Raw genomic sequence first — 15,375 nt, 5'->3', positions numbered from 1 at the left:
AACATGCACGTGTCACAAACACTAACTCATTAGAACAAATTTGTTGAATTTTGTTATTATAAGGATATAAAAATAGCATTTTTTGAGTTCAAGATGAAAAGTGTATTTTTATGGTGTTTTACAATTTCATAATGGATGTGTTTTCTGAGTGGATTATGAAGTTGGTGCGTTTAGAAAACAACTTTTCCATAGAACGAAGAAGAGTTTAATAACGACAGAACGAAAAAGATTGAATAACTACGAAAAGGATTATGTTATGTGTTGAGATTTCAACCGGTCACTCACAACTTATACCTGACACATAGGTTCGGTAACTTGACAAAAATATTTTTATAACTTTAAAATTTAACTTTTTAAAAATAATATATTTGATTTTTTTTCAAAACACAATGTATAGCCTCTGATATTTGCTGAAAATTGTCGAATATTTACAATTAATTAGTTTTTTCTTTAAAATGTTATTTTTTGTCTTAGTAGGAAATATTCGATAAAATTGCATATATTTAATGCATTATTATTGGAGTTTTTAAAAAATCTAGTAACAAATGAGTTTTTGCCAATTTTTTACTAATATCTAGTATAAATGAGATTGTAGAAATCCTGTTCATAGACAAATTTGTGAGTTGTTCAATCAACATTTGCTAATGGCAATTGCCTAAACAAGAAATTGGTGGGATCGGGTGAATTTTTACACATGAAAACTTAGAGCAAGTTATTGTAGATAGAAAGGTTATTGGCTCAAGATCTTTGGGCATCTTGTTTATGTTAGCCGTTTAAGTGTTTGTATCAACAGAAGAAATTATCATGTGATATTTTATTGTAATCAAAATGCTTGTATCAAACTTATCAAAATAGTAAAAGATTGTTATTTCCCGATGGTTCTTTAACACCATTGAAGAGTGGAGTAGGCAAAACGAGAACGAACGCCGAACCACTATATATCTCTCGGCATCTTTTCTCTCTTCCATGACCTCCTTAATTTTTCAGCATTCATTGATATTGCTATTGCATGAGTGCATTATTCCAAAAAGATTTAAGATGTCGGAGACATCAAATTCTAGATAAATGTATGCAATTAAGTAGAAAAAATCATTGTATGGGTTAAAATAATCCGAACACATGTTGTATAATAGGTTAAGTGAATATTTACTTATAGAAAACTATTAGAGTAATTCCATTTGCCCCTGTGTTTTTATAAAAAACAATATTTGATTTATGATGATTGTTGTATAGGTTGATGATTTAAATAATATTAGAACCAGAAATTAAGGAAGCAAGAGATTACTTACAAGAAATAATTTGAAATGAAAGATTTATGAAAAATCAAATTTAGCCTTGATTTGCAAATTAAATATATTAAAAATGGTATACTGATACATCCAATCAAATCAAATTGTCCGTAAGAGGTATTGAAAATGTTTAACATTAAAACTGAGTATAGGAACTTGGTTGGGGTTTCTTACCATTGTGAGTCTAGATGATGATATTGTTCTATGTGATTAGGTGGTTCATTGAAAGCATGAAGTTGATTTTGGGTTAGTGGAGTCAATAGTTGTTACATACACCCCATTATTGTTCTATGTGATTAGGTGGTTCATTGAAAGCATGAAGTTGATTATGGACTAGTGCTAAGTCCATAAAGATTGTTGAAGCTGGGCCAGTCAGTATTAAGCCCAAACGCATTATCAAGTTACATGTGAATAAGGGTGACAAACGGGCATGTCCATCTTAGAAAAGCACGAGCAAAACGGACATGTCCGTTTTGCCACCCCTACGTGTGAAGCTCTAAGATTATGTGATATACAAGTGACATTAACTGATGAGTCTAGAAGCAAACCTTTCATTAGATTCTGGTTGTTGTGCAGTTGGGCCAGCATAGAATAATCCTTTGTGATGTGGCCATTTAGTTTGTTATTGAGTATTCTGTTGTTTCCTTTATTTAAGGAGTTGGATTCCCTTGTAAGAAAATCATGAACGAAATAACAAACCACTTCTCTCATCTATATTCTTAAGGAGATGCTCAGTCCTCAAACTCTCCTCAAACTCAAAGAATTATCCCCTAACAAAGGCTATGATGGTCTTGCTCATATAGAAAAATGAAGGGTTGAATATAAGATCGAAGGAGTTTCAGTGTATAGAAGAATAAAACAGAGGATTATGGGAGAGTCAATTTGGATTTGCATATTCAATGATGTTAACTAAACCGAAGCTGATATTATTGCCTACTAGAGAGATCCAGCAATGGGATATTCATGATATTTTTTAATTGAAAATTTGAAATTTCCCTATGATGTTGACTTGTTTGAGTTGAAGGAAACGAAGATGCATTGACCTATAGATTAATATTCACCACCCAAGCAACATGTCATGGAAATTTTGATTTTCTAGTGTAAAGGAAAGCAACGGTTCATTCTGTATCTACACCGAGCCATCAGAAACAAGTAAAATCCGTGGAACATTTGGCCAAATATACTTGATAGGTGTGTGTTAAACATCTCGATGAAGGGCCAAATCTGTAAAGAAGTTTCAAAATGACATTTACAAAGGGCAAACTAATACTTAAGGAAAGTCATGCAAATCAAAAGTGCTTCCCTGATCTATTTACTCATAATAGGTTGCCATTCAATCGAGCTATCAATCCCGATTTCCCTTTCCATTTTCTTTGCTAATCCGCATAGCCTCTAGGTGATACTTATCCAGATCTTCATCAAGATCTTTCACAGACAACTTTTGGAAATTGCGTTTTGCTTCTACGGGGCGGCGGTCATACCTCCCAAAGTCACGACCGATAGCTCTAAAAGACACTTTCCTTATCCACTTCTCTTCTCCATGGCCCATTGGAAGATATCCACCATGTGTAAAGCTGTTAAGGTACCTGCTACCTCCAATCTTCCTTTCTTCCCTGTGGAAAAAAATTATATATCCAACTATAAGTAATTAGAGAGGAGATACTTAACTCAACAACTACATGCATTTAACACCATATCCCTGAAAGAACATATATTTGCTCACGCGCACGAACACACACTAATAAAACTTGTTAGCCAAGATACTGCACACTCACAACTCCGACTAGATACATGAAACTTAGAGAGCTAAGAGTACATAAGATCAGGAATCAGAATTTCCCACCTTGCAAAGACACGATCATTTGGTCTTCCCAGTATGCTGCTTTTTGCAAAGACGCGATCATCTGGTCTTCCCAGTATGCTGCTTTGACTGAGAGGGGTATTGGCAGGAGTAATAGAACTTGTTCCAATTCCGACAAGCTCAATTTGCAATGTCTTTCCATCAAGCTTCATATTGTTGTACCTTTTGAGGGCTGATAAAGCATCAGACTGCTTTGTAAAGACAACTTCTCCTGTTCCTTTTGATCTCCCAAACTGATCATAATGAATGGAATACCTTTCCAACGCACCTTCCTCCGAGAACAACAGCTGTAATAGGCAGACAAGAGTTTTCAATTGTTCCTGTTATTTGAACAGAATACAGTTTCTTCCAAAAGAAAAGTTCTAAAAAGAAGGGGTAAGCGGAAAAATATCATTGATGAGTATCATTTGGGAGTAGTATAAGTATTAGTGTTTGGATGCACGCCAAACCTTCAAATTTCAATTATGACTCCCTGATTTAACTCAAAAAAGGATATTAAAAAGTCACTTTGAAACTCAAATTCAGAAACCAGATTGATATGGGGTTGTCAAATTGTTATCATCATAAATAATATTTGTTAACAATACTAATTGAACACACTTAGTAAACAGTAATAGGCAGCAACGTTCTCACTAGTCAGTACCAATATTTCCATAGTAAAGTATAAGTTCTAGAAAACAGTTCAAAGACATGAACTTCAGTAAAACTAGGCGCTCGCAAAAGCTTGACAGCTAGATGAAATTGTTGCACCAAAAAAGGAAAAATATGATAGACACGAACACACACTACACTATTCAGAATCAAAATGACACAGATTATGCTAGAGTATGTGCATTTTTATTCTGAAAGAAAACCTAGTAGCATATGAAATGCACAATTTAAAATTATGCAGGGAATGGCCATGCTATGAGGCATGATGTACTACTCAACTCTCAGATTTCAACTTTGTCCGTAAACTTAATTCATTAAGATTTATGTTCACACACGACTATATATATAATCCGAAGCAATTCACACCATAAAACCAAAGTCTGATTTCAGAAACTACTGACCAAAGGCTCAACAGAAACAACATAAATAGATTAATAATAATCAAAATAGAGGGATCAAATTACTGTTAGAGTAACTTCAAGTATAGTAACTTCGTTCAATAACTCATTACAAACACTTTTTAAACCAATCCAGCTACTAAATTAAAAACTCTTCTTAAATGGATCAACTCTACAATTTTTTATAAAATTTCAAAGCTATTAGATACTTCATCAAATAACTTCAAATAAATCTATCATAATTCTTAAAAAATAAATTAAGTAAATGCCAACTATAAGATTACATAATTTCAATTTTCAAATTTATATACAAAATTTTATGGACTTCATCATAAATACAACATGAAATTAATCAACATTTATGTTGCTGAAATTAAGTATTTATAATGATTTATGGAAGTAACTAAGCTTAATACTCACATAATCTCTAAGGCCTTTTCATAATAATAACCTAACCTCTCTAGCATCGACACCTCGTAAAAAAGGTGTGTCAATATCGTATCTGAAACAGACATCAACACTTACATTCAATTTATTCATTTTTTTCAAAAATATGACTGGTGTCAGCGTGTCAGTGTCGTGTTTCGTCGACCTGTCAGTGTCGTGTTTCGTCGACCTGTCAGTGTCGTGTTTCGTAGATAATATTGCAACAACATGATATTGCACTAGCAATAACATGATATTGCAACAATAATGACAAATAACAATAATATTGAAAAATAAGAGAAAAAGTTAATAACAATATTTCAACGAAGATGATGATGATTGTAAAAAATAACAACAAAAATAGTAATAATACATGAATATCTTCGTTGGAAACCCTATCATCCAAGTTAGACAAATAGAGTTTAGTGATAGGTCGAGTTTGAACAGCGTCACGATCGATAATCGTTTCCGGAACATCGACGCTACTTCTTCTTCGCAACGATTCTCTAGCAATCTGCATTTGCATCACTTGCTTTAGTTTTTTCGTTTCAAAATCAAAAAGCAATAACACTCTTGCAGTTCGTTTTTTCTGTTGTTTAAGAGAATGGATGATCGCGAAGTTACCTGAGACGGAGGAATAGAGTACGGCGTGATTCTGATCGTGTTACGAACACCGACGTTGCGGTTTGGTCCGTGAGTTCCGGTGAATCGGCGGCGAGCGGTGGTGGTGTTGATGATATCGTCGAGTGACATGTCCATGCCGGCGGGCATTGGCGTCGGAAAATGGAGTGAGAGTAGGGTTTGTAGAGAGAGAGAGAGAGAGTGTGTGTTGTTTGCTTGTAGTGAGTGAGTGAGCACAGAAAGAGTGAGTGTGGGTGTTTGAGAAATGAGAAATAGAGGGAAAATAGAGAGAGAAAGAGAGGGTTTTGTAGGGTGCGGAAGGGAGCATGATGCATGTGGTGTGGAATCTCGGTGAAGGCTGAATAATAATTTGACGCGTGTAACTTACGGTGAGCAATGTAATTCATTTTTTATTTGGCAAATTAAATTATTTTGAAAAAAACAAAAATCAACCATTCCAGTCCTAAAAATAAATTCCTGTCAAAAAAATTCCTAAAATAAATACTAATTGTCATAATCTTAAAATATATCTTTGTTGTTATGTATTTGTTCTTAGTCTAAATATTCTTTTTAGTATCTTATCTTTAGTTTGTGATTTATTTTGGTCATTTTTGTAGACGATGTTTATTTTGCACGTGTGGCATCTTACATAACATATGTTTATACGCCCGGCATATGTTCATTACAAAGTTCTTTCATGTATGTTATGGTATGTATTAGGTCAGACACAACATTATTTAACTTGGAAATTGGTAAACAACACTAGTTTCTTTTTAAAGGTTACTTTACGAGATCAACTAGGGCATCTCAGGACAATGCTTCAGTTTCCAAAATGTTTTAACAAGAGTTATAAGTTAATTACGTTGTAAAAGCGTTCAACACATCGTCGAAGTTGTTCGTTTGCATAAAGGAACGTTCAAAAAACTTTGAAAAAGGAAAGAACAAAACTTGTAAAGGGTAATAAAACTTGGAAAAAATGTAAATGACATAACATTCGAAATTGAAAGAAAGTTGGTGATTCAAACATACATTGTCCTTGCTTGAATCATTTCGCTCGTAGCTTGGTTGCTTTGAGTGCTAGCGTACATGTTTGTGTAAGTTTGAACACCCCTACAACTATTTACAAAGTTTTATTATTAATATATAAAAGTGTAACTATTTTTTTGGCGGTCTTCGTCTCTTTGCACGCCGCCACGTGTACTATCAAAATCTCCAAATTTTTCTGCTATTGGACCCACGTTCTCCATTTTGGCTACCCACGACTAATTTTACTTCGTACGAATGGACTTTGACTGGGCCTTTTTCTTGCACCAGATTTTCCAAATCTTAAGGTACTTCAGTTTCTAGACCCAGTCGACTTCTTCATATCTTGCTTATGGTCGACTATGCTTTTATACTCCCTTGGTGAGATTTCGCCTTCTGTCCAAATCCTAGCCAACAAGCATATGTTGTGAGCCTTGTAAGAAGCTATATGGCCAATCCTAAAAAGGTACATTGGAAAGCATTGAAGTGGATTCTAAGATACATAAATGGGTCTCTAAGAAAAGTCCTTGTTTATGGTGGAGCCTGTGGTAATGATAGTAAAGTAGAAATCGAAGGATTTGTGGATTCTGATTATGTAGGTTGTATAGATTCTATAAATTCTATTTTTGAATATGTTTTTACTATGTTTGGCACAACAACCAGTTGAAAAACAACACTTTAGAAGGTTGTTGTCGTATCAACCACTGAAGCGGAATATTTGGCTCTCACGAAAGCTATGAAAGAAGCATTGTGGCTTGAAGATTTTACTAAGGAGCTGAAACTTCAAGGTCGAACAATCACTATTAAGTGTGACATCCAAAATGCAACACACCTATCAAAGAATTCAGCCTATCATGAGTAGGGATGGCAAAAATATCCATACCCACGGATATTTGCGGATAAAATTCGTCACGGGTACGGGGCGGGTAGTTTAATAGATATCCGCAGATAAAATAAATGGATATTTAGGTACCCGTTTATTAATGGATATGGATTTGGGTTTAAGGTTACCGTGCCCGCGGATATTCATATCCGTTAATAAATTATAAAAATTACTTAAATATTATTAAAACATTTATGTTCTATACAAATTTTATTGGTCATTTCATATTTAAGCTTCTTCTATACTTCATACCTCACTTCAACAATTTCACCGCTCATCCAAACAATATCGCACTTTTCTTTTCCAACTAGTGTCATCCTTTCTACTCCTCCGTCGTCCTCTCTTCCACCATAACTCACAATCACAATATCATTCTTTTTTTTTTTGTTAAAAGTAAAATGTATGAAATATAATGCTATGGTGAAAATGAAGGAAATTAATTTCATAAAATTTTGTTGTTAAAATAAGAGGGATTTGTATGAATGTTATGTGATAATAACGTCTTGTGTCTTTAAAATAAACAAAAATATTTTTTTCAAAACATAATTTTAGAAAAATAGTATTATCCATGGATATTTGTAAATATCCGCGGATATCTTAAAACTCACGGATTACCCGTTTAGCGGATATGGGACGGATATGGATATCATATTTATCCAACGGGACGGACACGAATATCGTACTATCCGTCTCCATGGATATCCATTTACAGCTCTAATCATGAGCGAACCAAGCACATCAATGTGAGGCTGCACTTTGTCAGAGAGATAATCGAGCTTGGAGAAGTCCTAGTGCTGAAGATTTTTATTGAAAACAATGTTGCTGATATAATCATCAAGACATTGTCAAGTTGCAAATTTTTCCACTGTGTGCAGTTAATAAAGCTGCGTGAAAAAATCTAGTTTGTTTCTTTGATGTTGTAGAGTTTGTTCCAAGGTGGAGATTAGTGATAATTAGATCGAACTCTAGTCTCATCAAAGTTTGGTTCGACAGAAGTCAAAGTCTTGCATACTGTAGTTGAAGTTCGTTCTAGCATACAATTGTCGAAATATGCTATGTTGTTAGCATGCCAAATTGGGTCATTATGTTAGCCCAATTTCTTAAGTTAGCTTAGTATTATATAAATAGACTGGATCACTTAGATTGTTGAGAGAGTATTGGTTGTTGTTATTCACTTATAATCTTTGAACCCTAATAAAAAAAGTGAATAGTAAAACAGTTATAATCAATCCTGATTTTCTTTTTTCTTCTCTATCTTTCATAAAACTGAAGGATTTTCTGTGTTTGTTCAAGAACTCAATCTTTCTCATAATTTTTAATTTGTTTTTGATGGCGCTCGTTACAATAACATTCGTGATATTTTTTATTTGAAAACTTGAAAATCTTATGATGTTATTGTTGTCTCGTTTGGGGTATTAACTTACCTAAAAGAAATGAGGTTGTTTCTTACTTGCACCTTATATATAACTAGTCAAAGAAAAGTGATTTGATTGCATAAAAGTGATTTGATTGCATTGAGGAATTGAAGTAAGAGTATGTTTGATTTTTTTAGAAGCGATGAATTTTTTATATTGGATGGTCTTTTTTGGATTAATGAATTTTGTTGATTTTTTTTAGTTGTGATGAAGAAATTAATATTTGAGTTGTGACGAAGAAGTGAATATTTGAGATTTCTGTTTTTTTTTTAATTACTTAAGTATTACTTTCGTGAATCCCAATGACTATAACATCGAAAGAGTGTATTTAGATAAGGTAATTGAGAATTTTAAAAAATATTTAAATTTTCAAGTAATTTAACTTAAATAAAATACTTCATTAATTTACACAATTCTAACGGTTCTCTATATTTTTTATTCAAACAATGAATTTTAGTTGTCATTTTAAATTTTCTCAAATTTTGTCGAATGCTTCATCGAAACACATTTTAAACGTTCTGCTAGATTAAAATATCACAAAAAATATTTTAAAAATATTTAATTATATATTTTAAAAATATATGTTAGTTGCAAATTTGAAGGATATTATTTTATAAAAAAACACAAAAATTCATCTCAAATCTGGCATATATTTTAGAGCTGGAGTACTAGAATTCTAAGCGCATTTATTTGTGAGTTTGAATTTAAGAAAACGAAGATGCATTGACCTATCTACGCTGAGTCATCAGAAACAAGTAAAATCCATTGAATATGTTTGCCAAATATACTTGATAGGTGTATGTTAAAGATCTTGTTGAAGGCCCAAATCTAGAAGTTTCAAAATGACATTTACAAAGGGAAAACTAATACTTAAGTCATGCAAATCAAAAGTGCTTTGCTGATATATTTACTTGTAATAGGAGTCATTCATTCTTCGCGGCTACGGTCATAACTCCAAAAGTCGGGACCAGTAGCTCCAAGAGATATTTGCCTCATAAGGAACATCTCTTGTCCACGGCCCATTGGAAGATAGGTATATCTTAAGCTATTATGGCACCTGCTGCTTCCATTATTCCTTTCTTCCCTGTCAAAATAATAAAAATCAAACTATGAGTAATTAGAAAGGAGATACTTATCTCAACAACTACATGTATTCAACGCCATATCCATGGAAAATAACATATATGTGCGCGCACACTAATAAAACTTGTGATTATTTCATGGAACAACTGCAACATTTACTGGATTTTTTTAGATGATACTTAAGATACTACACACTCACAACTCAGACTAGATACATGAAACTTAGAGAGCTAAGAGTACATAAGATCGGGAATCAGAATTTCCCACCTTGCAGAGACACGATCATTTGGTCTTCCCGGTATGCTGCTTTGACCAAGAGGAGTATCAGCAGGAGGAGCAAGCGTATCGGCCGGAGTAACAGGGCTTCCAATTCGCGTATCGGCAGGAGTAATATTAGAGCTTGTTCCAATTCCAACAAGCTCAATTTGCATTGGCTTTCCATCAAGCCTCGTATTATTGTACCTTTTGAAGGCTGATAAGGCATCAGACTGCCTTGTAAAGACAACTTCTGCTGTTCCTCTTGGTCTCCCAAAGTGATCATAATGAATGGAATACCTTTCCAAAACACCCTCTTCCGAAAACAACAGCTGTAATAGGCAGACAAGAGTTTTCAATTTTTCACGTTACTTGGCCGATAAACAAACAGTTTCTTTCGAGAAAAAATTTATAAAAAGAAGAGGGTAAGCGAAAAAGACATGAACTTCAGTAAAGCTAGGCGCTCGCAAAAGCTTGACAGCCAGAGAAAATTGTTGCACCAAAAAGGGAAAAATATGATAGACACAAACACACAGTAGACACTATACGCAGAATCAACATGACACAAATTATGCTAGAGTATGTGCATTGTTATTATGAAAGAAAATTTAGTAGCATATGAAATGCACAATTAAAAATTATGTCATGAGGCATGATGTACTACTTAGTTCTCTAATTTCAACTCTGTCTGTGTACTTCATTAAGATTTATTTTCACACATGAAAATTTATTTAAGCCAGGGCAATTAACACCATAAAACCAAAGTCCGATATTAGAAACTACCGAAGCCTCAACAGAAACAACATAAATTGATTAATAATAATCAAAATAGAGGAATCAAGTCACTGCTAGAGTACCTTCAAGTATAGTTACTTTGCTAAATAACTCATTACAAACACTTTTTTTAACCAATCCAGCTACTAAATTGAAAAATCTTGTTAAGTAAATTAGCTCCACAATTTTCTTATAAAATTTCAAAGCTAGTGGAGCATCATCAAGTAACTTCAAATGGATGCATCAAATTTTTTATAAAATAAAGTAATGCTAACTATAAGATTACATAATTTCAAATTTCAAATTTATAAATGAAATTTTATGGACTTCGTCATTAATACAATATGAAAACAATCAACAATTATATTGGTGAAATTAAGTGTTTATAATGAATTATGAAACAAAGTAACCAACCTTAAAGTTACTCACAGAATCTCTATCTGAGGTCTTTTCACAATAATAACTTCTTTAGGGCACCGGCACATAAAAAAAGGTGTTACGGTAACACTTGTGATTATTTGTGATTACGTTCAATTTATTTATTTTTTTAAATTATTATGGTATTAGACGTGTCAATGTCAAGTCTCCAATATCCGATACGGACACCAACATTTGTAATTAAGTTCAATTAATTATTTTTTTAAATCATTATCGGTGTCACCATGTCAGTGTTTCCGGTGTCCCTGCTTCATGCATATAATAATATATATGAAAGTATTACTATAACAATATAATATAACATGATATTGCAACAACAATGACAAATATCAACAATATTGCAAAATAAGAGAAAAGGTAAATAACAATATTTCAACGAAAATGATGATGATTATAAAAAACAACAAAAAAAAAAATAGTAATAATACATACATTAATATCTTCGTTGGAAACCCTATGATCCAAGTTAGACAAATAGAGTTTAGTGATAGGTCGTGGTTGAACAGCGTCGTGATCGAGAATCGTTTCCGGAACATCGACGGTACTTCTTCTTCTTCGCAACGCTTCTCTAGCAGCCTGCATTTGCATCATTTCCTGTATTCGTTTCGTTTCAGAATCAAAAAGCAATAACACTCTTTCAGTTCGTTTCAGAGTCAAAAAACAATAACACTCTTTCAGTTCGTTTTTTATGTTGTTAGAAAGAAGGAGTGGATCGCGAAGTTACCTGAGACGGAGGAATAGAGTACGGCGTGGTTCTGATCGGATTACGAACGCCGGTGTTGCGGTTTGGTCCGTGAGCGGCGGTGAATCTGCGGCGAGCGGTGGAGGTGTTGACGAGGTCGTCGAGTGATATGTCCCTGCCGGTGGACATTGGCGTCGGAAAATGGAGTGAGAGTAGGGTTTGTAGAGAGAGAGAGTGTTGCTTGCTGGTAGTGAATGAGTGAGCACAGAAAGAGTGAGTGTGTGTTTGAGAAAGAGAGGGAAACTATATATAGAGAGAGAAAGAGAGGGAGTTTTGTAGGGTGCGGAAGGGAGCATGCATGTGGTGTGTGTGGGTGAAGGCTGAATAGTAAATTTTTTTTTTTTGGTAATATGAATAGTAATATTTAATTATAAAAATATTTGCATCAATTGTTTCTATTTATAAATTTGGATCAATTGTTTCTATTTATGAAAGTAATATTTAAGATTCAATCTTTAATTTTGAAATATTTTTCATTAATTAATATTAGTAAAATTATTACAACAATAATATATAGCTAAATCTTCCATATATTTTTTTTAAAAATATTGTTTCTTAAATTAAAAAAATTGAATAAATATATTATTAATATAAATAATTAAAAAAACTCGTATTTTGTTTCATAGACTATTTTAAGAATATTTCCTTTGATTTTTTATACAAAAAATATAGTAATTATTTTAATAACAACCGTATAATACAAAAAATACAAATCATAACTTTAAATTAAAGCAATTTATGTGTATGATTAACATCACATCACATGTATGATTATAAAATAAATTATATGTTCAGAGTTTTTTTATACAGTTATGATAAATAGTCGTTTTTAACTAATTAGTCAATAGAACTATTTCGAATAATTGACCAATAAAAAATATTAAAATTTATTTAAGATTTATTAAAAGAGCTATTTGTTTAAGATTTATAATTGACCACTAAAAACTATTTTAAAATGCATGTTTGAGATTATAGATAAAAATTAATTAAATATGCATTATTTAAATTATTAAGTTAAATAAGATTTTAATCTATTTATCACTAACATCATATAAATAAACATTTAGAACATGTCACTGGAAATTTTGTAAAAAATAAATTTTAAAATAAATTAATAATAAAAGATTTAGAATATTCATATTCATATATTAAAGAAACGTTTAGAAAAATTAAAAATGAAAGGTGTTGTATATAGAAAATAAAAACATACTTATTTCTACATTTAATCTTATTAAATTATAAATTTAAATAAAAAAATCGTTTGATATAATTGATTAAAATTATTTTAATAATTTATTATTTTCATCTACAATATAAGAAAATACACTGTCTTGAAAATGACCGATATTTCTTCTTCTTCTTTCTTCTTCCTCTTTTTATCAGTATTCTTTAGATAGTACTTCTCAATAGTTTCACACTTGAATCGTTCATTTTATAAGATTTACTTCTCTCATTATTTAGCATCTTACATTTTAACTTCGAATGATTTTTAGGATGTATTTCATTATTGACAAAGATTACGTTTCCATCTTCTTCAGGTAAGTTTCTTATCCTTATATTTTGTTTGTTTTGTGTTTTACATAGATTTGAGAATCAGACTTTTAGATTTCATTATGTGTTGTCAAGAGCTGGGGAAAAAGTATATTTGAAAAATATAGGTATGGAGAAAATGGGTATGGAGAAAAGTATATCTGATTTTTCCCAAATTTTTAGAGTTGAAATATTTGAAGGATTGGTTCTTCATGTTTATGTGTTTTATTTTCTGATACAATAGTACATATAGATTAGTCATTCTTTTGAAAAATACATGATTAGTTTATGTGTGTATTAGCAAGAGATTTGGGTTGTCGGAGAGATCTTGGATGAAAAGATTGTAAAAAAATTTGTTTAAGATTTTCTCTTATTTTCTATTGTTTTAAATTTTTTCGATTTTTAGATTTCATTTGTTTATTCCGATTTTCTATTGGTTTGAATTTTTATTTTTAAAATGATATTTTTTGTTGTTGTTTTAAAAATGATCTAAAAAATTTTATTGTGATTATTTTTTATTTACAGTGAATTTTATTAATTTTATTTACTGCATTTTTTTATAACTTCTGGAATGTTTCTTTTTTTTTGTTTTTTTTAATAAGCAATATATTGATGGGGAGTAAAAGGGTTACTCTACCCCGAATACACAAGGAAAGCTCCTAAGCCTCAAAACACGAGAGCGGAAGGAAATTCCAATGATAATTTGACATGACACCATTAACATATTTAATATCATTAATTGTTTTTTTCAATAAAATGTATAATATTTTTATTTAATATCATATACTCCCTCCGTTTTTTATTATAAGTCGTTTTAGACTTTTCACACAGATTAAGAAAAATAATAATTGTTGTATGAAAATAAAAAATTATGAAGGTTTTTACAAAATTATCCTTCATTAATGTCATGTGGAAGATAAATTTATATAATTGAAAGGAGAGAGAATAATAAATATTTAAGGATATAATAGGAAAAATAGCATTAATTATTCATTGGAATTGTAAAGCGACTTATATTTAAATACAAAACTTTTTTTCAAAATGACTTATAATAAAAAACGGAGAAAGTATTATTAAGCAATAAACAATTATTATGACTTGGATTTAAATATTTTATATATAAAAAAAATCTTCTCCTTAAGTTACCAACAAACCAACAAAAATATAGTGTTGTTTACTTACATAAAAATTAGTTAATAGAAATATTAGATATTATAAGAAAAATACTGCATATAGTTAGAAATAATAGATAATAATAACATTGACTAATAAAAAATATGACTAAATTGTTGGATAGAAAGAGCTGTCAATATGGACTACCCAGCCCATTTAAGGCTGACCCTCATGGACCTGGGCTTTTTAGGGATGGGTAAAAAAAGCCCTATTGTAATATGGGCCTCAAAATTACTACCCGAGCCCGACTTCGGGTTACCTGACCCTAAATGGACTTTTTTAATAAAAAAATTAAAATAAAAATTCATAATATTGACTATAAATAAAATAAAAAATTATATTATTCGAAATATAATATATTTCTAAGTACTATATTATCTTTTTATAAATATTGTAATGTGTTTTTATATACAATACATGTCTAAATAATATAAAATAATACTCAATATATTTAACATAAGAGAAACTAATAGAATACAAAGGAATAGTGTTGATTATATTAATGTCTAATATTTAAAAGAGAAAAATTGAATAGAATAGAGACATAATTTAGTGAAGTGAGAAAAATTAATGTATTATTTTGAAGTAACATAATTTAAAATTAATATAATTTTTTAAAATTTATAATAAAGCGGGCCTAATGGATAAACCACGCCTCATTTGGGCTAACCCTAATGGGTAGCATGCTTTTTAGGGCTCGGCTAAAAAAGCCCTTAAAAATATGGGCTCTAATTTGAAGGCCCAAGCTCTATGATTTTTCGGGCCGGGCGGACCGGACCATATGGGCTAGCCCATTTTGACAGCTCTAATAGA

At 31.4% G+C, this 15,375-nt stretch overlaps 2 protein-coding genes across 2 annotated transcripts; both read right to left on the bottom strand.

Annotated features, from left to right (window-relative positions):
* Positions 1 to 2,441: 2,441 nt before the first annotated feature.
* Positions 2,442 to 5,482, bottom strand: LOC131626857 (THO complex subunit 4A-like). The gene is made up of 4 exons (XM_058897696.1): positions 5,250 to 5,482; positions 4,999 to 5,139; positions 3,133 to 3,437; positions 2,442 to 2,902 (listed from the first exon to the last, which is right to left on the bottom strand). The coding sequence occupies exons 1-4, from the start codon at positions 5,394 to 5,396 to the stop codon at positions 2,635 to 2,637; spliced, it is 861 nt and encodes a 286-aa protein (XP_058753679.1). The 5' UTR covers positions 5,397 to 5,482; the 3' UTR covers positions 2,442 to 2,634.
* A 4,012-nt stretch (positions 5,483 to 9,494) lies between these two features.
* On the bottom strand, positions 9,495 to 11,988 carry LOC131626869 (THO complex subunit 4A-like). Its single transcript, XM_058897705.1, has 4 exons — positions 11,842 to 11,988; positions 11,550 to 11,711; positions 9,918 to 10,237; positions 9,495 to 9,651 (listed from the first exon to the last, which is right to left on the bottom strand). The coding sequence occupies exons 1-4, from the start codon at positions 11,986 to 11,988 to the stop codon at positions 9,495 to 9,497; spliced, it is 786 nt and encodes a 261-aa protein (XP_058753688.1).
* Positions 11,989 to 15,375: the final 3,387 nt, after the last annotated feature.

Source organism: Vicia villosa, unplaced genomic scaffold (genome assembly GCF_029867415.1).
Source record: "Vicia villosa cultivar HV-30 ecotype Madison, WI unplaced genomic scaffold, Vvil1.0 ctg.000327F_1_1, whole genome shotgun sequence".
Lineage (NCBI taxonomy): Eukaryota > Viridiplantae > Streptophyta > Magnoliopsida > Fabales > Fabaceae > Vicia > Vicia villosa.
Note: the sequence above shows the minus strand (reverse complement) of the source record. Positions and strands in the feature narration are given on the sequence as shown.

Bases quoted from the DNA above. Each gene is read 5' to 3' on its own strand.
- LOC131626857 (XM_058897696.1), bottom strand. From the start codon at position 5,396: ATGCCCGCCGGCATGGACATGTCACTCGACGATATCATCAACACCACC. The intron at 3,438-4,998 runs GTATTATTACTA...TGCCTATTACAG, and splicing joins TTTCCAACGAAGATATTCAT to CTGTTGTTCTCGGAGGAAGG. The intron at 2,903-3,132 runs GTGGGAAATTCT...TTTTTTCCACAG, and splicing joins AATGATCGTGTCTTTGCAAG to GGAAGAAAGGAAGATTGGAG.
- LOC131626869 (XM_058897705.1), bottom strand. From the start codon at position 11,988: ATGTCCACCGGCAGGGACATATCACTCGACGACCTCGTCAACACCTCC. The intron at 10,238-11,549 runs GTATGTATTATT...TGCCTATTACAG, and splicing joins TTTCCAACGAAGATATTAAT to CTGTTGTTTTCGGAAGAGGG. The intron at 9,652-9,917 runs GTGGGAAATTCT...TTATTTTGACAG, and splicing joins AATGATCGTGTCTCTGCAAG to GGAAGAAAGGAATAATGGAA.